This window comes from Triturus cristatus, chromosome 1_2 (genome assembly GCF_964204655.1).
Source record: "Triturus cristatus chromosome 1_2, aTriCri1.1, whole genome shotgun sequence".
Taxonomy (NCBI): domain Eukaryota; kingdom Metazoa; phylum Chordata; class Amphibia; order Caudata; family Salamandridae; genus Triturus; species Triturus cristatus.
Window position 1 is genome coordinate 561,126,123 of NC_140580.1, and position 22,357 is coordinate 561,148,479.

At 49.9% G+C, this 22,357-nt stretch overlaps 1 protein-coding gene across 1 annotated transcript in view; it reads left to right on the top strand.

The window, feature by feature from the left end:
• Positions 1–8,631: 8,631 nt before the first annotated feature.
• Positions 8,632–22,357, top strand: part of FBXW4 (F-box and WD repeat domain containing 4) — a 609,765-nt gene continuing 596,039 nt past the window's right edge. Inside the window, exon 1 of the mRNA XM_085606457.1 lies at positions 8,632–9,003. Coding sequence (XP_085462583.1) covers positions 8,816–9,003 — 188 coding nt within the window. The 5' untranslated portion in view covers positions 8,632–8,815. The remainder of the gene's footprint in view (positions 9,004–22,357) is intronic.

A 22,357-nucleotide genomic window follows, 5' to 3' on the forward strand; every position in this document is an offset into this window, starting at 1 on the left:
GAGCGTGAGAAAAATCGCCGCTCCGCTGTCGCCGAGCGCTCGCTAACCCCGAAGATCGTCGCAGCACCTGTCTGCGGGCCTGAAAACGCCCGCTATCCGAAGATCGTCGCAGCACCTGTCTGCGGGCCTGAAAACGCCCGCTATCTGAAATCATCGCAACAGGATCATCGCAGCGCGGACGCCGAGCGTTTGCCATTTTCCCCGCATCGAATCCGGATCGTCGCTCCCTCGCGGAGCGCCATCTTTGTCAACGCAGCAAGATCGCACACGCAACAGGCTCGGTGCATCATCCTCCCTTCGCGGCAAGGATTTCATCGCATCACCGGCTTAGCGTGAGGAAGTTTGTCGCTTTGTCCTGCCCGCAACCCAGCGCATCATCCCCCCTCGCGGTAAGGATTCAACGCATCGCTGGTTAGCGTGAGGAAATTTCTCGCTACAACTCCTTAGCGACATTTTTGTTGCTTTGCTCCAGGAACCAGATACTTTGTGAGTAAAAGGGTCGCAGAGACCACTGCCTTGAACTAAACATCATTTTGTGCATCCTGAACTATTTTTCCTTGCAGCATTTCTAAAGTAATTATATTTTTATAGTATTGTGTATTTTTACTGTTATTGGTCTTGTGATTAAGTCTATATAAAAATACCTATTTTTCATAACTACTTGAGTGGTGTCCATTTGTAGTGTTCCTCATTATATTACTGTGTATGGTCATAAATGCTTCACACACTGCCTCTGAGATAAGCCTAGCTGCTCGTGCTACGTTACCACAGGGTTGAGCAGGGGTTGTCAAAGGGTGTAGGCTGCTTACTCTGACTTAGGAAGAAGGGTCCCTACTTGGACAGTGGCCAGCCATTGCCAACTAGAGACCCCCATTTCTAACATTGGTGGTCAGCGGTGAGGATCTGGACTTGCATTTATGATTGCATACAGTAATTATAGTGTACACTACTAGTGAGTGCAGACCATAACACAACCACGTACGTTTTTGAGATTTTTGATTCTATTTTTGATCGATATTGCCAGTTATTATTACAATGGCCAAGCCCAGATCCAATGCCTCTGAGGATCTCTCCTGGGAAGAAGAGAAATTAGACACTTACAATGCCAAGCAGCTCAAATATTTTTGCAAACGCTTCACAGTCCCTATCACAGGTCTCACTAAAAGGGAAGAGTATTACAAGGCGCTGAAGGCCTGGTTAGAAGCCAGGGATGCCCCAAAGAATGTAGAAGAGCCTGTGGAGGGAGGAGAGGATGCAGGAGAGCGGCAGGACGAAATTGTAGATTTGGTAGGGGACAAAGCAGTTTCCAGCCCGGGCACTAGTGTGTCCTCAAGGGGCCTGACTCCAGAAGAGATGGAGGACAGGGAGAGAGATAGGCGGCATAATATGGAGATGGCTAAGCTTAAATTGGATGGTCAGAGAGACCTAGAGAATAAGAAGTTGGAAGTTGAGATAATGAAGATGAAATTTGAACATGAGAGAATTTTGAGGGAGTTGGAGATTAAGGCCAAGAGTATTGAGATCTCCCCCTCTGGTGGCAGCATACCGGTAGTGCATAATGACAGTAGAGTGTATATACCTAAAGAGGTTATTAAGGATTTTCATAAAAGTGAGGATATTGGGCAATGGTTTGCCGCTTATGAATTAGCTATGGTGTCCCACCGGGTCCCTGAGAAGGATTGGGGAGCGGGGTTGTGGGGACGCTTTGTGAGTGAGGGGAGGGATACCTTGTTGGACCTACCCCCAGAAAGTAGAATGATTTATGCCCACATGAAGGAAGCTTTGATTACCCGCTATGGTTTGACCCCCGAAATGTACAGGCAGAGATTTAGAACTTGCAAGAAGATAGAGGGTACCACGTGGGTAGAATATGTGTCTTTTTTTGGCAGAGCAATGGAGCGCTGGGTAAAAGGCAGCAAAGTAGAAACTTTTGAGCAACTGTATGACTTGATTGCATGGGAGCATTTTTCTAGTAACTGTTTTCCTGAGCTACGCCAGCATCTGATAGATTGCAAGCTGACTAACCCTAGGAAGCTTGCTGAGGAGGCGGACCGCTGGGTGAGCACCCGGGTTCGCAAGGGTCCAGTGGGAGACTTCGCCAAAGGTGGGCAGGGTCCCCAGCAGAGAGGTGGGGGGGACAGGGGTAAACCAAGGGAGTTCCACCGAGGGCCCCAAGATAATTCCCAAGGGAACCAGGCAGTGGTATCCCAGCCTCCCCCAGATAAGAAGCCAGTGCCTCCAACAGGTAATCCTGTTCCAAGGAGGCCCCCTACTTGTTTTAAGTGTGGCCAGGTGGGCCACAGATACTTTGACCCCCAGTGTCCCCAAAGGGATACTCCTGCACCACCCCGTGCACCGCCCCGCCAGCTTGCTAGTGTAGCCCTGGGGGAGGAGGAGATGGGTGCCCAAGGTGGGTGGGACCCCGTAGAATTGACCCTTGTCTCACTAGGAGACTTTGAAATGGTTCCTAAGCCTGCACTGCCTGATAACACTAAAAGATACCGGCAGTGGGTAACCATCAATGGCCATAGAGTGGAGGCTCTGAGGGACACAGGAGCCAGTGTAACTGCTGTCAGCTCCCGGTTGGTGTCCAAAGAGCAGGTTGTACCCCATGCATTCTACCCAGTAGTGTCTGCAGACAACACAGAGAGCCACTGTGAGGTGGCTCAGGTTCCCTTTGAGTGGGGGGGGGGGGTCTCAGGAACTCTTCAGGTGGCTGTGAGGCCCGCCATGCCTGTGGACTGTCTGTTGGGCAATGATTTGGAGAACTCCCCGTGGGCTACGGTGGAGAAGAGAGCTCACTTGCAAATGTTGGGACTGCCTGAGTGGGCATGTGCTACCACTCGGTCCATGGCAGCCAAAGAGAGTATTGAGAAAGACCTGGAGCCTGAGAATATGGCCCAGGTCCCTACCTTAGAGGGAGGGGGCAGGGGGCGCGGGAAACCGGCCCCCTTGGTTCCCACGGCCCAGGAGGGAGCAGACCCGGAGGGGGATGCCCTGGAGCCTACCGGGGAGCAGAATACCGACATGGGGGACCTGCCTGAGCTGACCCAGTGGCAGCAGGAAGGGGGGCCCACCAGGGAGGAGTTTTGTGAACAGCAGAGAACTTGCCCCTCTCTTGAGGGTATGCGGCAACAGGCTGCAGCCCAGGCAGCAGGTGATGTGTCCGGTTCACATCTGATTTATTGGGAGAACAGTCTCCTGTATAGCGAGCCTAAGGTTGCTGAACCGGGGTCAGCCCGTGTGCTGGTGATACCCGAGTGATTCAGAACCTTCCTACTGGGGTTGGCTCATGACATCCCATTGGCAGGACATCTGGGGCAGACTAAGACCTTTGAAAGGCTGGTCACCCACTTTTATTGGCCCCAGACGCGCAAGAGTTCAGATACGTATTGTAGGACCTGTGAGACTTGCCAGGCAAGTGGGAAGAGTGGGGGGAAGATCAAAGACCCACTCCAACCCTTCCCAGTTGTTAGCACCCCATTCGAGCGAGTGGGCATCGACATTGTGGGGCCTCTGGACCCCAAGACAGCCATGGGCAACAGGTACATCCTGGTCTTGGTGGACCATGCCACCCGGTACCCTGAAGCCATCCCGCTCAGGACAGTGACGGCCCCCGTGGTGGGACGTGCACTGATGGGGATCTTCTCCCGTGTGGGGTTCCCCAGAGAGGTGGTGAGCGACAGGGGGACCAACTTCATCTTCCAGTATATGAAGTCCCTGTGGAAGGAGTGTGGGGTGACTTACAAGTTCACCACTCCTTACCACCCCCAGGGTAACGGTCTGGTTGAGAGATTCAACCGGACCTTGAAGGGCATGATCATGGGCCTAGAAGAGCCCCTGAGGCGTAAGTGGGACGTCCTCTTGCCATGCCTGTTGTTTGCATACCGTGAAGTGCCACAGAAGTCCTTAGGGTTCAGTCCCTTCGAACTGCTCTATGGCCATCCGGTAAGAGGACCTCTGAGTTTGGGCAAGGAAGGCTGGGAGCAATCTCCCAGGAAACCTCCCCAGGATGTATTTAGCTACATCCTGGCCTTCAGGAACCAAACTCGGCGTTTCAGAAAAATTGCTGAGGCAAATCTGGAAGCCAGCCAGGAGGAGATGAAACGTTGGCACGACCAGAATGCCACTCTGGTCGAATTTCAACCTGGTCAGAAGGTTTGGGTACTGGCCCCAGTGGAGCCTTGTGCGCTCCAAGATAAGTGGACCGGTCCCTTTGAGGTGGTGGAGCGCAAAAGTCAAGTTACCTATTTGGTGGACTTTAAATCTCCCAGGAACCCCCTGCGGGTCCTGCATGTGAATCGCCTGAAGCCCCACTTTGAGAGGTCTGAAGTGGGCATGCTCCTTGCCACAGATGCAGGGATGGAGGAGGAAAGTGAGCCTCTTCCTGACCTCCTGTGTGCAGGAGAAAAGGATGGGTCAGTGGAGGGTGTGGTCCTCTCCACCACACTGACCCCTGAGCAACAGTTAGATTGCCGCCAGCTGTTGGGGCAATTCCCTGATTTATTTTCCCTGGTGCCTGGTGTCACTGACTGGGGCGTCCATGAGGTGGACACCGGGGACAGTCCTCCTGTCAAGCACAAGGCTTACCGAGTGACTGACCGGGTAAGGGCCTACATCAAGGAGGAGGTCTCCAAAATGTTTGCTCTAGGGGTGATTGAGTCCTCTAGCAGCCCCTGGTCCAGCCCCGTGGTCTTGATACCAAAAGCTGCAGCGCCTGGTGACACTCCAGAACTTAGGTTCTGTGTGGACTATCGAGGTCTCAATTCGGTCACGAGGACCGACGCGCACCCCATCCCCAGAGCTGATGAGCTCATAGATCGGTTAGGGGCTGCCCGGTACCTCAGCACGTTTGATCTAACGTCTGGGTACTGGCAGATCGCCTTAACTGATGGGGCAAAGGAGAGGTCAGCATTCTCCACCCCAGACGGGCACTACCAGTTCCGTGTGATGCCCTTTGGAATGAAGAATGCCCCTGCCACCTTCCAGAGGTTGGTCAATCAGGTTTTGGCTGGGCTGGAGGATTTCAGTGCCGCCTACCTGGATGACATTGCAGTATTCAGTTCCTCGTGGGAGGACCACTTACACCACCTCTGGGAAGTGTTGATGGCGCTGCGCAGAGCAGGCCTCACAATCAAGGCCAGTAAGTGCCAGATTGGGCAGGGTTCGGTGGTGTACTTAGGACACCAGGTAGGGAGTGGCCAGGTGGCACCTCTACAGCCCAAGATTGAAACGATCCTGGCGTGGGAGCCCCCAAGGACCCAGACCCAGGTGAGGGCCTTCTTAGGACTCACGGGTTATTACAGGAGGTTTGTCAAGGGGTATGGCAGCATCGTTGCCCCCTTGACTGAGCTGACTTCCAAGAAGCAGCCCAAGATTGTGAACTGGACTGACACCTGTCAGAAAGCTTTCGATGCCCTCAAAACTGCCATGTGTACAGCGCCCGTGCTCCTGGCGCCCAACTTTGCTAAGGAATTTATTGTCCAGACAGACGCTTCAGAGCATGGGGTGGGGGCTGTTCTGTCACAGATGAATGAGGAGGGACTAGACCAACCCATAGCCTTCATCAGTAGGAGGTTACTTCCACGGGAACAGAAGTGGAGTGCAATTGAGCGTGAGGCATTTGCTGTGGTCTGGGCACTGAAGAAGCTGAGACCATACCTTTTTGGGACTCACTTCCGGGTTCAGACAGACCACAGGCCCCTCAGATGGTTGATGCAGATGAGGGGTGAGAATCCCAAGTTGTTAAGGTGGTCCATTTCCCTACAGGGTATGGACTTTACGGTGGAACATCGCCCTGGTACAGAACACGCCAATGCTGATGGTCTGTCCAGATTTTTCCGCCTTAGTGAAGAGAACTTCCAAGGGGATGGGTAGTTCTCCCCACATTTCAGCTGGAGGGGACGCGTGTTAGACCTGGCACCATTGGCGTGAGTCTCCCTTCCTTTTTTCGCTGTGTCTCCTCTGTTTTTGCTGGTTATAGATGCTCTGGGCGCTGTGCCGCTGCCATTCAGTGCCACAGCGCGAATGCTCCCTTTGTAAAGATGACATATGAATTGGTACATCCATGATTGGCTTATTCAGTTTACCTAGTAGCGTGGCCGGTGTGTGCCCAGGGCTGGTAAACCGAATGCTGCTGGTGGGCCTGCAGCACTGGTTTGTGCCACCCACAGAAGCAGCTTGTAAAGTGTGTCTCAGACCTGCCACTGCAGTGTCTGCGTGCAGTCCAGAACTGCCATCTTGGCTGTGAAGTGCACCCGCTTCCCAGCCCCTAAAACCTTCCCTTGGCATCATGTAAGCCCCCCTTATGATAGGGCGCATTGTATGTGTAAGGTAGTACATGCCCTGTTGTATGTAGCATGTCCTAGTAGTGAATTACACCCAATTTCGTTTTTCACTACTGTAAGGCTACCTGTTCTCCATAGGCCAGAATGGGAGGTCTGGGCTATTACATCCTATAGTCCTAACTGACCCACAGAACATGGTAGGAAAACGAATCTAGTATGCCTGAGCTCAGAATATTAAAATACATCTTTTAGTGAAGGTTATTTTTATATTCTGTGTTTGAAACTACCACTGTTAGAGTATAGGTACTTTCTTGCCTAAGCCTTCCAGTTGCTCTGCTATTATGTGTATTGGCTGTCTGGTTTTGGAGGGACAGGGCAGGCTGAGTCAGACCTGGGTTGAATAGAGCGACCTGCTTAGGTGTGAGGGGAGGGGTAGCTCCTGCACTTGAATAGGGCTGTGCCTGGCAAGGTGAAAGCTGGCTCCACCTCCCACTGTGCGTCTGAGGCAGACCCCCTCTTTCTGAAAGGAAGGATGCAGCCTGATCAACAAAGTGCTCCAGGGCTGGGCAAAACTGGTTCTGGCTGGGTTCAGAGGCTTGGGACCCCTAAGAACAAAGACTTTGGGGGTATAAATATTTGTGCACAAACCCCTACAATTTGTATTGCTCCTGGATAACAAGAAGAACCTCTGTCCGTGTGGCTACAGGAATCTGCAAGAGAAGGACTGTCCTTGTGCCTTGTGTGCTGTTTCTGGGACTGGCCTGCAGCTGTTACTACTGGACTTCAAGAAGAGGAAAGGAACTTTGATTGGACTTTTATTTCTTTTGCTACAGCAACTACCCAAGGGCTAGGAGAGAGCTAGCCTCCTGCTGGAGTCTCAGGCACATCAGACTCCACCATCAGCCTCCTGTTTCCTCCCAGCGAGGATTACTATCTGCAGGTGAGGCTCCTGGGTGTTCCAGGACCTCTATTTCTACTGTTGAGAAGAGAGCGCTGAAAATCGTCGCTAACCTCCGTTAGCGAGCCGCTGCAGCTGGTGAGCGTGAGAAAAATCGCCGCTCCGCTGTCGCCGAGCGCTCGCTAACCCCGAAGATCGTCGCAGCACCTGTCTGCGGGCCTGAAAACGCCCGCTATCCGAAGATCGTCGCAGCACCTGCCTGCGGGCCTGAAACCGCCCGCTATCTGAAATCATCGCAACAGGATCATCGCAGCGCGGACGCCGAGCGTTCGCCATTTTCCCCGCATCGAATCCGGATCGTCGCTCCCTCGCGGAGCGCCATCTTTGTCAACGCAGCAAGATCGCACACGCAACAGGCTCGGTGCATCATCCTCCCTTCGCGGCAAGGATTTCATCGCATCACCGGCTTAGCGTGAGGAAGTTTGTCGCTTTGTCCTGCCCGCAACCCAGCGCATTATCCCCCCTCGCGGTAAGGATTCAACGCATCGCTGGTTAGCGTGAGGAAATTTCTCGCTACAACTCCTTAGCGACATTTTTGTTGCTTTGCTCCAGGAACCAGATACTTTGTGAGTAAAAGGGTCGCAGAGACCACTGCCTTGAACTAAACATCATTTTGTGCATCCTGAACTATTTTTCCTTGCAGCATTTCTAAAGTAATTATATTTTTATAGTATTGTGGATTTTTACTGTTATTGGTCTTGTGATTAAGTCATATAAAAATACCTATTTTTCATAACTACTTGAGTGGTGTCCATTTGTAGTGTTCCTCATTATATTACTGTGTATGGTCATAAATGCTTCACACACTGCCTCGGAGATAAGCCTAGCTGCTCGTGCTACGTTACCACAGGGTTGAGCAGGGGTTGTCAAAGGGTGTAGGCTGCTTACTCTGACTTAGGAAGAAGGGTCCCTACTTGGACAGTGGCCAGCCATTGCCAACTAGAGACCCCCATTTCTAACACTACCCCTTTCCGATTTCCAAACGTGGGCATATACGAGAGGTTATTGGAAGTAAAACATCTAAAGATTCACAATAGCATGACAGAAGTTTCACTCTGTGAAATGATATGTTGGTTTTAATTTGTGAGAAAAATGCATGAAATGTTTTTCATTCATTTTAAAAATAGCTCCATAGATTAACTCTGAAGTACTTCCACCGCAGGCATACCATATTTATAACATATTCTGGGTGTTCCTTTGTTGTGCACTTTCACATTTAGCCCTTACACAACATATCCTCGCATTTACCTAGAGTACCTCTGGCTCTTCTTTCCTTATCGCACAGTATATTTACTTTGCTTTCTGCCGCCTATTTTTGAGTTTTCTTCAGGAAATATATCCCGTGTTGATTGGCAGGCCGGGAGCCGCGGCCTGCCCATGTGACTTTGATGCTCTCTCTGATTATGATGGCTTACTTCTAAAACGGCTGGGGAAACACCATGGGAAGGGAGAGCAGGCGCAAGCAACATCACCGGCCACACCTCCGCGCCACCAGAGGCAGGCCCGAGGTGCCCGCGGCCGCCCGGAGCCGGGAAGCCGAGGAGGGAGGGAGGCACAGGGCCCCGGGGGCATGCCGTCCCTCCTGTGCCTGCCAGAGGAGCTGCTGCTGCTCATCTTCTCTTACCTCGACACCCCGGCTCTGGGCCGGCTGGGCCGAACCTGCAGGAGGCTGTATCATGTCACCAGCAGGGACGCCGTGTGGAGGAAGCTGGCCAAGGAGTGCATCAACACCGGCTTTACCATTCTGGGGACCGACACGTAAGAGCTCTGTTTTCTTAACTGAAGTGAATATACAGAAAATCTTAAAACATTTTGAGTTTTCCTTGTGTTTTGTTTTGTGACGTCTCGGATCCCGTCCATGACAGGTCTCTATAGCTCCACCCCGTTTCCGTGCAGTGTTTACGCTTATTGCGTTGTGGTCAGGATTTACGCCTAATGCGTTGTAGTCAATGCGGATCCCATCTTGTTCGCCAGGGAGTTTTGTTACGTAGCTGCCGTAACCTGCGTTATTTACGTAACAAAAAAAGGTAAAAGATAAACCAAAAGCTGCTCTTGCGCCTGCGCTTTCGTGCTGACCACATGATTTGTCAGTTCCCGATGCTGCTTCCTTATTGGCTTCTAGAAAGGGACGCCTTTCTCAATAATATTTTTACCATGTTATTTTCCTACCAATCATTTCAGCTGTTTGAAAAATGTTGTTTTGCTGAAAGTCAACGAACAGTTATAAATTCACCACCCTTGCCTCGATAATATAAACGCACTTGCTACCTGTATTAGTTTTGTAGTATACTCTACAGTTAGTTAAATGTTAAGGTGTTTACATGTACAGTGTTTTGAAATGTACGTATTGTTGATGATGTATAGTTTTGAATGATGTCATTCTTTTGCCTTGTACGCAATAGTTGCATGTGTTTTATTTTTGCTGTTGGCCCATGTTCTGTTCGTTTAATTCCTGCTTCAAAACTTTTAGGTGAGATGTTTAAGGTTATAGTTGTGCACGGAGGCAGTTGTGTTTATATTAATATATAAATCCCTTGTTTTCCGAAAGTAGAAAAACAGCTTTACACGGCCTAGCTGGCCCGACTCTTCGCTTTACCATGATGAATAGTGTTTATCGCCAACGTTTCAGTAGGAAACGCCAACGTTACCCAGTTTGGTGAAATGCATAGCTGTAGTGTTTCTGAAGGAGCTGGAGGTATGGCTGCTGAAAGCGAGTGTGATGTCAAGCAGCAATAACAACAGACACCAGGACTATGTATATGTCTAACTTTATTAAGCTGCATCCATCACCTTCCCTGTCCCTACTCTATCTGCCCTCGTCCGGTCCTAGCTCCTCCTCTTCCTCTGGCCCACCTAGCTCCACCTAGCCCAACAACTATACCGCTGACCCTCTACATCTTCCCCCTTTTTAACAAACGAAAAGAAATGACTGACTTGTTTATAGTTCTTCTATCAGTCGTCGCGGCCTGCGAATGTCCTGTCTCGGTCTCAGTGACATCGTTCCTGTCACAACCTCTGAGTCTCCTTCAGGCCCAGGGCACGGACTCTTGACAGCTCCAGCATGTTGCCCTCGAACCTCACTCTCGGGTTGCCCGCTCAGTCTTTGAAGCGACTCCTGCATACCAGGCGTGCATTTCTGAAAACAAGACGCATTTCGGGTGACTCTTCGACTGTCCGATTCTGCCGTCACCATGGTACCCTTGTAAATGTAAATTGATACTTGTATAGCGCACTACTCACCCGCAAGGGTCTCAAGGCGCTTTTATGAATACCGCTGTGGAACCCATCCTGGCTTTCCCTGTGAGGCGTCCACTCCTGGGCACCCCCAAGGTGGAGGCCAGGCATCCTTAGCGTTGTGGGGGCCGTTGTGGAGATTAAGCAAGCTATTGCCCAGAGTTGCAAAGTGGGTCTCCATGATTGGAATGGCACCGAGGCGAGAATTATCAGGTCTGTGGAATTTTTGAGCCCAAGACCCGCCGAGGCGGGGAATTGAACCCTGGTCCCAGGCTAGACCTCTGCATCAGGGTCTGCCGCTCTAACCATTGAGCCACACTTCTCTACCCTTCTTCTGAGTGATTGTCAATGGTTCAGCTCGGAACCTGCAGTCTGTTTTCCGGTGTTGCTCCTGCTTGACGAGAACACAGTCTCCTTCATGGAAAGAAGGTGAGCGTGCTCTCCTTCTAGCGTCTGCATACGCTTTCATTCTCTCTTTCCCACGACGATCTGCGGACACAACCTCGTGATGCATGTGAACAGATGAGACTGATCGTAGGGCGCCTTCCCATGTGGAAATCCTATTCCGGATCGGTCTTCCTAGCATTAGGGTGGCAGGACATTTACCCGTGTTGGCATGGGGAGTTGTCCTATAGGCCCGGAGAACCTCATTGAGAGCCACCTGGAGGTCCCTTCTCTCACAGGTCGCTTGTTGAAACATTTTCTTCAGAGTGGCCATGAACCTTTCAATGGTGCCATTTGCCTGTGGCCATAAGGGCGTTATTTTCCGATGCGTGAAGTTCATGTGCCGTGCAAAGTCACTAAACTCATGTCCGTTGAACGGGGGGCCGTTGTCCGTTTTGAGCACCTTTGGAATACCCCACGCCGCAAACACTTCATCCAGTACCGCGATAGTGCTGGCCGCATTAGTGGATGATACAAACTGGGCTATCGGGAACCGCGAATACTCGTCCATAATTGCCAGGACATATTTCCCTGACTGAAGGGGTCCGTAGAAGTCCATAGCAAGTTCCTGCCACACGCCACTGGGTAATTCAGTCATTCGCAAGGGAGCCGGGGGACTTCCTTGGCTAACAAGCTGACACTGCAGACAGTCCTTGAGAGTACGTTCCACCATCTGATCTAATAGCGGGAACCACACTCGCTCTCTCAGGGACCGCTTCGTTGCAACTACCCCACGATGACCTTCGTGAGCTAGATTGACAATCCCTTGTCGTAGTCGCGTCGGGATAACAATCCTGTGATTCCTTAGCAGAAGCCCTTCCGAGTTGGCAGACAGCTCCTCACTCACATGTCTGAATGCCTGCAGCTCTTGGTTGCTAGCTAGATCTTCCGGGTCCTCATCATCATCTCGCCACTTGTTGGTCTGCAAGCGCCTGAGTACTTTCTGAAGAATGACGTCTTGCGCCGTCGCTTCCAGAATGGCCTCTAGGGGAACCGCCGGTGGTTGAGCCTGGCCCACGACAAAGTGGACATATTCCTCAGCAATTGATGCCTTTGGTGCCGGCGCAGGTCTCGGGTGGCGAGACATGTAATCGGCCGGGTTGGCTGATTTGCCCGGCTTGTGCAGTATGGTGTAAGTATACTCTTGCAAACGCAGGCCCCACCGCTCTATCCGAGGCGGCATCTTCGACCGTGGATTCCCAAATATGGTGACGAGCGCCTGGTGATCTGTCACCATCGTGAAGTGCTTGCCGTAGATGAACACATGGAAGTGTTCGCAGGCCCAGACGACCGCCAGACTCTCTTTCTCTGGCTGAGAGTAAGCCTTTTCGGTGTCAGACAAACTGCAACTTGCATACGCTACGATATGTCTCTGATCCTCCTCGCGGTCATACTGAGCCAGGATCGCCCCTAGGCCCACCGGACTGGCATCCACGGTTATTTCCGTCTTCCGTTTGGGGTCAAAGTATGCCAAATTGTCAGCTGTCTCAACTGCCCGTTTGATGTCCTGAAAGGCCTGCTCACACTGACGGGTCCAGTCGAACAATTGTCCCTGCTTGGTGAGAGCGCGAAGTGGATGACTGATGGTAGCATAGTCCTTAATGTACCTCGCACAATAACTGGCCATGCCCAGAAAGGAACGGACATCACTAACATCTTGAGGGCTCTTGGTGTCATTTAAAGCCAGCACTTTCTCAGGGTCAGGCTTCATCCCTGCTCCAGAAAACACATGCCCGAAGAACTTGAGCGTGGACCGATGGAACTCACACTTCTCTTTGTTCAATGTCAGGTTGGCGTCCAAGAGAGCGTGGCATACTCTATCAAGGGCCTTGTCATGCTCTTGGATGTTGGACCCATACACAAGAATATCATCGCTGTAGTTTAGCGTGTTAGGTATGTGACATATGGTTTGGCGTATTGCTTCCTGAAAGATCTCCGCAGCAGAAGAGATGCCAAAGCTTAATCGTTTATAACGATACAGACCCAGGTGTGTCGCAAACGTTGTTATGTACCTGGACCGTTCATGTAGTTCCAGCTGGTGGTAGCCTTTGTTTAAGTCCAGTTTTGAGAACACTCTGGCCCCATTCAGCGCAGCGATCATATCACTCAAATGAGGCCCAGGATGTCGTTCACGCTCAATTGCGGTGTTGGGAAGCCGCATGTCCACACACAGTCTCACTTTTCCAGAAGCGCCCTTTTTGGGGACGATGACTACGGGTGACACCCATGGGGTGGGGCCATCAGTCCTTTCAATGATGTCTGACGCGAGCAGTTCTTGCAGCTCATCCTCCACAGCCTGCTGAAGGTGGTATGGTACCCGTCGGGGATGTTGAGCGACAGGTCGGATCTGCTCATTGATGTGGAGCCGGACTTGACATTTATTCAGCCTTCCCAACCCCTTGAACAGCTTGGGGAATTTGTGTAGTATGTCCTGATCCCCGCTGACATGGTATAAGATCTCAACCAGACGAAGTCTCTCGGCCATCGGTAAGCTGAGGAGGCAATCAGCTTCCGGGCCATCAATTACGTGTACTACAGCAGCTATTGATTTGTTCTGGTGTCGAAGAGTGGTTTGGAATTTCCCTAGACAGGGGAGTGGTTTCTTGGACATCCAAGTGAAGACTCGGACGTATGCCGGGCACAACGGTGGTGGTGGCTTCATCTTTTTGTACTCCGTCACTGGGATGTAATTCAGTGATGCCCCACTGTCCAGGACAAACTGCGTGTCATGATTGCCCACACTGATGTCCAGTCTTGGGTAGGTCTTCAATTGGTCGGGATCAGCAACCATGCTGGCATACTCGACCGTGTACTCGGATTCGCACGACCCTGATCGAGAGTCCACAGATGGTGACCTTCTTGCCCAGCGAGATCTCCTCGATTCCCGGCTGGAATGAGATGAGCTGGAGGACGACTTTGACCGATCTTGTACCGCCTTCACGTGGTGTCGCCTGATGTCCGAACGAGTCGGCCTCACCGCGTCATCCTTCCTCTCCCGGCGATATTCACCACAAGTCGCCTCAAAATGATTAGTTTGCCCACACTTCCGGCATTGCTGCCCCATGGCTGGACACGCTTCTCGGTGCGGGAAGTCATATCCACATCTGTAGCACTTCTTTCCCCCTTCCTGTCTCTTGTCTTTCCTCCTTGATCCGTGTCTTCTGTGCTCAGTGTACCTCTGGCGCGAGGAGGGCCTAGAGTGGTACCGGCGCTCCTTCGAGTGTCTGCGCCGGTGACTGTCTTGCACCCGGCATGCTTGCTCCCGTCTTTAAGGGCGCCCGGCTTCCATGCTCTTGGCTTGCTCCTCCGCCTGGTCATACACTCGAGTCATCTCTTCTATTTCTTCTAGGTTGTGACTTTTCCTCAGCAGCCTTCTCCTCAGTGTCTCCGACTGACACCCATCAATGATCTGCGACCGGATGGCATCATCCGTTGAAAACGCATCAAAGTGGCAATATCGGGACAGTCGACGCAGTCGTGTTATGAACGAACTCATCACCTCTTCTTTCCCCTGACGAGCTTGATGAAAGGTATACCTCTCATAATCCACACTTCGTTTCGGCAGAAACTTCCTGTTGAGCGCCTCACGCACTTTATCATAAGTTCCGGTGTCCGCACGAGGTAGTTCTTTGATGATCTTGCTAATCTCTTTGCCGACCAGATTGCGCAGTGCAATCACTTTGTCCTCATCTTCAGTCACCTTTGACCCTTTAATGTAATCCTCAAAATCTTCGAACCATTCTTGCCATCTGGGGCCCATACTCTCCCCAACCGTCAATGGTAGCGGCTCCAGTGGGCGCAGGTGTGACACGCTTGTCACAATCGGTGTGGCTTCGGGTCTTTGCGGCGAGTTGTGGTTTGACATGGTGGCAACACGCCCCCAACTCGTCCGTCTGTTCTTAGCTTGCGTGGAGTCAGTGCCTGGTCACTTTTCGTTCCTCCTCGTCTGCCTCAGCAGATGCCTGACCACTCTCCGGACAGGATACTCCGTCTCTTGGCTTGTCGAGTGCTTGTTTCGCTTCTGGCCTGACTCAAAGATGGCCGCCCCACTGATTCTTATGGAGAAGTCCCACGGATGACTGCCTGACTTCAAGATGGCCGCCGCACCTGGTCTCTCAGTCTCACGAGGCCTGGCCTGCTGCTCTCAGCCCCTGTGCCACACTATTCATCAGTGCCTTGCATTTACCACCACTTTTAATGCCTTACAAGCATCCCAAGAGTCATTTGCTGGTACACCAAGCTCGGGGTGGGCTCCCGACGCTCTTCTCCGCTCACGTGCCGTATATCACGCATCGGGCGTGAGGGTCTCAATTAACTCGTAACAGCGCTCCGGCAATCACGTGGTCTACCGCATCGGTGCAGCCGATAACAGCTTCAGAAGCCGGCAGCATTTGTCGGGGTGGGCTCCCGCTTCTGTTTTACACTTCTGGCGCCATTTGCTCCGCCTCACTTCGGTGCTCGACAACGGGCGCGTTTTCTTCCCCGGCGGCACCACGGGACAGGGGTACGTTGTTTTCAGTTTCTGGGGACACTGGGCTACAGCGTCCCACCCTCGTCGCCAGCTGTGATGTCCAGCAGCAATAACAACAGACACCAGGACTATGTATATGTCTAACTTTATTAAGCTGCATCCATCACCTTCCCTGTCCCTACTCTATCTGCCCTCGTCCGGTCCTAGCTCCTCCTCTTCCTCTGGCCCACCTAGCTCCACCCAGCCCAACAACTATACCGCTGACCCTCTACAGCGAGTACTGTCGTTTCGAATAAGTGGCTCTGAATAGCGTGGTGCCGGGGTGTTGAGTGCATCCTGGGGAAGCTATATCACGTTTGGCGCTTTAGCAACTAAACCTCTGACTCCTCTGCTCGCTCACATTATTATGGGCACCACCAGGTGTTGCAGCGTGGAATGCAAAATCCCTCCCTTCTTCACAGATCATAGATCACACTCAATCACTACAATCGCTGGTGGGGCCCATAACACCAACATTCATCCTTCAAATAACCTGTTTCCAAGGAGGCGATTGTTCCACTCGCTGTAATGGAAGAAGTACTCCTATATCCCTATTTATAAAGGCCTAAACTTCACCTCTTATCACTTCTCCCATGAATAGGCCATGGATCAGCTAGCTGCAGGTTGGAGTGATTAATGAAATCTATAACTTATTTACACAAATACATTTTTCATAATAACGACCCAACACAGTTCTTGTAATAAATTTTATCTAAATAATTGAAAATAAAGTCTTAGATTTAATCATGCAGTTTACCATCATATTTACCTATTCTGGCTAAAAGTCGTCCTCTAAGTCAAAATCTTGGTCATCAGTTCATACTGTCAGAGTCTTAGGAAACAGCTGTTCTGCAGTGTCACCGTCCTCTCCCTCAGCATAACGTCAGGAAATCGAAAATCTTCTGAAGGGTCTCCCTCTTTCAACCTCTCTATTCTACCATTTTTATAGTAAAATTACATTCCATAGAGTAACGAATGATATTTTAAATGCTTCTAATTGGTCCGTTTAAAATGGTTCCACAGCTTTCCCATACGGAAAATGTGTCTTTTGATATAGTTCATATTTTCTTCGGAGATGTATCTTTTATTGTTTCTTTCAGAACAGCTGGCTGGTAGCCCGGTGTGTCCTTGGGTGGCACAGTTGAGTTAGGGTCGTCCAAAGGCCACTGCTGCTGATGGTGACGCATGCGCACTTCACCCAGAGACCTTCACAATGGAGTTGTGTTCGTCAAATAGGGATGTCGGCCATTTTGTGGCCACCAAATGGTCAACTTAAGCAAAGAAACACAAAAACGTAATTAATACATGGAAATGATTAATAAAATGTTATCCCCTTACTAATACCCATATGTGTGTGTATTTATCTAGCAGAAGCAACACTTAATGCGGATTATATTCACATTAATAAAGCACAAATACATCACAAAAGCAACATATAATCATGCAGTTTCTAATTGTCTATTATTAATATGCATACGAAAATTAATTTACGTATTAATTAGGCCATGCAAATGCAATTCCCACGTGTATTTCTTATATTAGTAATGTTGATCAATTCACACAGCAAACAATTAGTACAATTACTATTAATTAATTATTCTTATTAATGTAAACATGCAAAATGGAGAGGGTATACAATTTTTTAAGAAAACCTCACTCCGGGGTGTTGAGTGCATCCTGGGGAAGCTGTATCACGTTTTGCGCTTTAGCAACTAAACCTCTGACTCCTCTGCTCGCTCACATTATTATGGGCACCACCAGGCTGTTATGAGCAAAGTGGAGGCAAAAGGTAGGCTGTTGAATCTCATGGAGCACTTTTGTTGAAGTTTCCAGGCATTTCCTTGCCGGCATGCTTTCGGCGAACGAGAGTGCTTTTTATGTTTATCATCTGTGTCAATATTTGGATCGACTTCATTTTCTGTTAGAATTGTTTTGTAAATTAAATTGGTAACCCGAACTGTTTTGTTTTGAATGAAGTGCATCATTTTAGAGCTGTGGCTCCCAACCTTTTGACTTCTGGGGACCCCCAATCGATCATTACTGAAACCCCACACAAATCATTATTGGCATTCGGGACCCCCTCCACTGAGCCATGACTGCAAGCCGAGGGCCCCAGCCAGAGCGCTGTCAATGATTTGAACCACAAAACAACATGCAAAAAGGCAGAAAAAGCCTTCAAACAAATTCACAAATGATCATACATTTTTAAAAATTCGCAAACGCGTATAAATAATAAAAATAATAATAATGAAGGATGGAGCTTTTTAAAATTCAGTTGAAGCCATTCATCATCCAGACAATATTCGGTTTGATGCACTTGCACTGCTCCCACAAATCAATCTGAGCATACTAATTTAATTTTTAGTTTCAAATTCCTTCTTGTTTACAGTGCATTTTAACATTTTCAAGTGCTCATTTAGCTTCTTTATATATACTTTAATAATCTGTTAATAATATTTAATTTTCGAATTAGTCGTGGACCACCTGAGGAGTCTTTGTGGACCCCCAGTGGTCCCCGAATCACGGGTTGTGAACCACTGACTTAGAGAGTACGTTAAAAAGAGGGTTGCATTTTCCAGCTGAAAGCTAGTATAGAGACCAATGTTGAACCCAACATTTATGTAGAATAATGTCGGTATGCTACTTATTGTAATCTGCTTTATCTCATTTAATCCAGTCAAGCATACTCTTATGCCATTTTGGATGAGTCTGTGGTGTTTATTTTATGAATCATTCTGGATACTGAAGTGTGATATTTGTTAAGATGAATCAAGGGGACATCAATGGAGGTGAACAGGTGTGCTTATTCTGGATAAAGGGTTTCAAAACAGTAGGAAGCCAGTTTGCACCCAAACCACATTCTCATTTTGCATTCCACCACCAGCTCTGCGTAAGATGTATACCAATGCACACCCTTTGAATAACACGACAATTGAGATTCAGAACAGTTGAACTTGGAAGCAAAGAAAAAAAAGAAAACTACTAATTAATAGGCCACTACAGGATAAACTGCACCAGTTTACTACAAAATCACAAACTTCTCTAGGCAGATGTTTTTAGGACCTCAGTGCCTTGGAATAGGACAACTTGTGTCCTTTGTAGCACTGGGCCTTCTGATCTGTCGCACAAAAAATCTCCCTCTGGGTTTATTCTCCAGACACAAATACGGATGTCTCAGATCTTCAGGCACATCTAAAAACATTACCATCATGCTTATGCTTACTCATATGGGGTATGTACAAGGAGACAAGCAGTGCTGGCTTGTTTTGCACCTAATTACCCACAACTGAACTGCTGTCCAGTAAAGTTCTTGAGGCTATGTGAAAAGAAAATGCCAGCACAACAGGATTAAACTATTCTAGTCACCTGGAACAAGTGCAATGTTAGTACAGAGGATCTAAGAAGATGTTCCCCTTTTATTTATTTTAATCTTGACAGTAATGCACTTTACTACAGTCTAAAGTACTTTTTGCACTTTTATTGAAGCAGTAGTGAATAGGAACAATGGCGGCTGCTTTTTTTTGGTATTTGCAGCACGCCTACAGAGAACAATGGTGGGCACTTTTCGTATAGAGAACTATGCCGCTGTAACTTTAAAAGTGGCTGCTCCCTACCCCCACAGCACTCGCGGCACAATGGTGGCGTTCTTTCACCTTTTTGTTTTATTTTTTTTAAATTTGCATGCTAAGCGCGGCAACCGTTTTAGGGACACCACACTCGGTTTAATTTTTTTTAAAACGATAATGTGGAGTGTGGCGCCCACTTTAGGGACACCGCGCTCTCTTCATTACTTTATTATTATATTATTTTTACTTTATTGGTGATCGCGACTCCCGCTTTACGGACACCGTTCTCTACAAAACATTAGGTATTGCTTTGGCCGAAGTTTTACCTATTGGTATTGTAAATGACAATGGGCCTCATGTAGGTAGCGAAATACCGGTCGGTAACGGCCGATTTTCGGTAAATATGCCGTTACCGACCGGTATTCAGACAAGTGAGATGTAGGAGTCCAAAAACCACTTTTCGGTAAATATGAGGCGGTAAATACCGATTCATAGTTACCGAATTCCAAAATACCGATTCATGGTTACCGAATACATAATTAACGATTCGGTAAATATGAAGTGGTAAATATGAAGTGGTAAAAATTTAAAATGACATGTAGGAGCAGGCGGTAATTAAGAAATCCAGGAAAATCGGTAAATAAGAGTCGGTAATTAACACGGATTGAAAGCAGGTGGTAACCATCAACAATGCACATAAGCAATCCCAAAATGCAACAGCGTGGACAACATGGCCGCCATGTACGTCATTGCAAGGCGCCTACGTCTACAGGCAGCAGGACTGAGGGTGTGGCGACGGGAGGAACAAATCTACAGACAGCGCATCACACTATTACAGCTGACTGATGCAGAGATACATGAGAGGTACAGGCTACACCCCGAAACCATCATGGACCTGATAAGGGACCTGCACCCACTCCTGGACCAGCCAACAAGAAGGGCGCACGCCATACCACCACATGTGCAGGTGCTCTGCAGCCTACATCTACTGGCATCCGGCAGTTATCAGGTGGTGATAGCTGCGGTGGGTGGTGTATCCCAGAGTTGCCTGTCCCGTTTCTTCAGGAAGTTCCTGGATGCCATGATGCAGAGAATGCACCACTACATAAGCTTCCCAAACACACAGGCTGCACTGCAGAAAACAAAAACAGACTTTTATCACATGGCACAGTTCCCCCATGTCATCGGCTGTATTGATGGTACACACATCCCAATCTGTCCACCAGCTGATACAGAGCACATCTACAGGAACAGGAAGTCCACCCACTCCATCAATGTGCAGGTGATCTGTGATGCAGGGAACATCATCACAGATATTGTTGCAAAGTTTCCTGGGAGCACCCACGACTCTTACATCTTCCAGAATAGTGGGATCTACACACGACTGAGTGCCGGAGAATTCGGAGAGGGATACCTGCTGGGTAAGTAACAGTGACGCCCCTTGAAACCTGCAAATCAGAGTGTATAGAGGCATGTAACTGATGGTTCCCTCTTACTCATCCAGGCGACAGTGCATATGCATGCCGTTCATTCATCCTCACTCCCTACCTACACCCAGCAACCCAGAGTGAGAGACGATACAACGTGGCCCACAAAACAACACGCAATGTGGTGGAGCGCACGTTTGGACTACTGAAGAGCAGGTTCCGCTGCCTCCACAAGAGCGGAGGCGCACGCCAGTACAAACCCATCACCTGCTGCAAGATTATTGCCACTTGTGCAATGCTGCACAACCTTGCCACGAAAAAAGGTACAGATGTGGAACTAACATATTTTGAGGACAACGAGGATGAGTCAGGCCAGCCAGAGGGCAGCGCAGCTAGAGTGCCAACTGCAATCGATGGGAGAGAGAGACGGGCAGAGATCACATGCAACTATTTCTGAGTAAGTGAGGGGACACAGCGAGTTGTGAGAAGTCATGACGTAGTTTAATGTGGCACCACGCCATGAACACATGAACAGGCCAATCTGGCAATATACCATCTATACAAGGAGTATGTCCAGGGTTACGTCACCCAATGGGAAGTGGCTAAGCAGGGCCACATCAATGTTTGCGCATACGCGCTGCAGTGGTGGATTGCACGGCCTGTGCATCCTCACTAGAGCCAACCCCAAGCCGCCTGCTGCTCCTGCGTGCTTCTGGGACGGGGGGTGTGATGCTGCTGCTGGTGTCGATGCGCTCCGCAGCATCCCCTGCAGCAGTTGTCGACGCCTGACTAGTCAATAGCACCCCTAGTGCACTTGTCACCTGCACCATCCCCCGAGACAGGTCGCTGCAGCACTGTGTTAGGCCCTCCTGCATCGTCACAGAGCGCCGGCAAAGTAGGGAAGTCGCAGTTGCCAGACGGTTGAGTGCCCTGCTGGTAGTGTCCCTTCTCTGGCGTTCCCGGCGCCGTGCTTCGATGTCAGCATCTAATTTGCTGCACAACTGCTGGATTGACTGGGACATGTCCCGAATGCCCGCAGCCATGCCGCCAATGTTTGTGTCCATGTTGACTAAGCTTGTCTTCATCACCCGCATGTGCCTCTGGACTGACATAACTGCCTTTGATTGCAGGCGCTGTTGCTTCAACATTTGGCCCTCGAGCCCCAAGAAGACACCATGGCCGTCAGTGGGTGCTGGTGGACTCTGGACACGCGACCTGCGGCGCCCTCTTGCTCCCGTCTGTGCTGCCTGTGAGGTGTGGGGCACAGTGGGATGGCTCCCTTCCTGGTGCCCGGTGCGGTCTTCTGGGCCCATGCTGTCGTCTGACGAGGTGTCGAAGGCTCGTAGCCTGGCTGCTGGACGCCTCCTCATTCTCACACCTGCAAGCGGAGATGTGGCCGGTGATTCGAACATGAGTGGCGATGCTGCCTGTGGTTGTGGTGATGCTGGCTCTCGGTGAGGTGATGCTGGCTCTGTGTGCGGCGAGGCTGGCTGTGTTGGTGGTGCGGCTGCCAGTGGGCCTGCTCCCTGGTCTGAACTCGTGCTGGCTAGAGGTGATTTTTGTGGCAGGTGTGCCGTCTCCCCTGCAGCATGCCCTGTACTGCATGATGTCACATCTGTGGACAGAAAAACAACATTGGCTCAGTGTCCCCGAAGGGCTGCATTGCAAGCGTCACAATAAATCATTTCACATTCCAATCTGTCCTCTGTCTCCTTGTGCCTCGAGTGCGTGACATGCCCTGTTGCCCTGTGACATTTACGTCATGGTTAGTGTTGCCCTGACTGCATCTCCCGGAATGCATTGCCTGTCTGCACTGACACGTGTGGACTGCAGTGTGATTCTCGTTTCACAATGGGGGATGTGGGATAGGGGTAGGGGGGGCTACATTGCTGTGCTTTCATCTTACCTTGGTGTGTTGCGGCTCTGGCAGA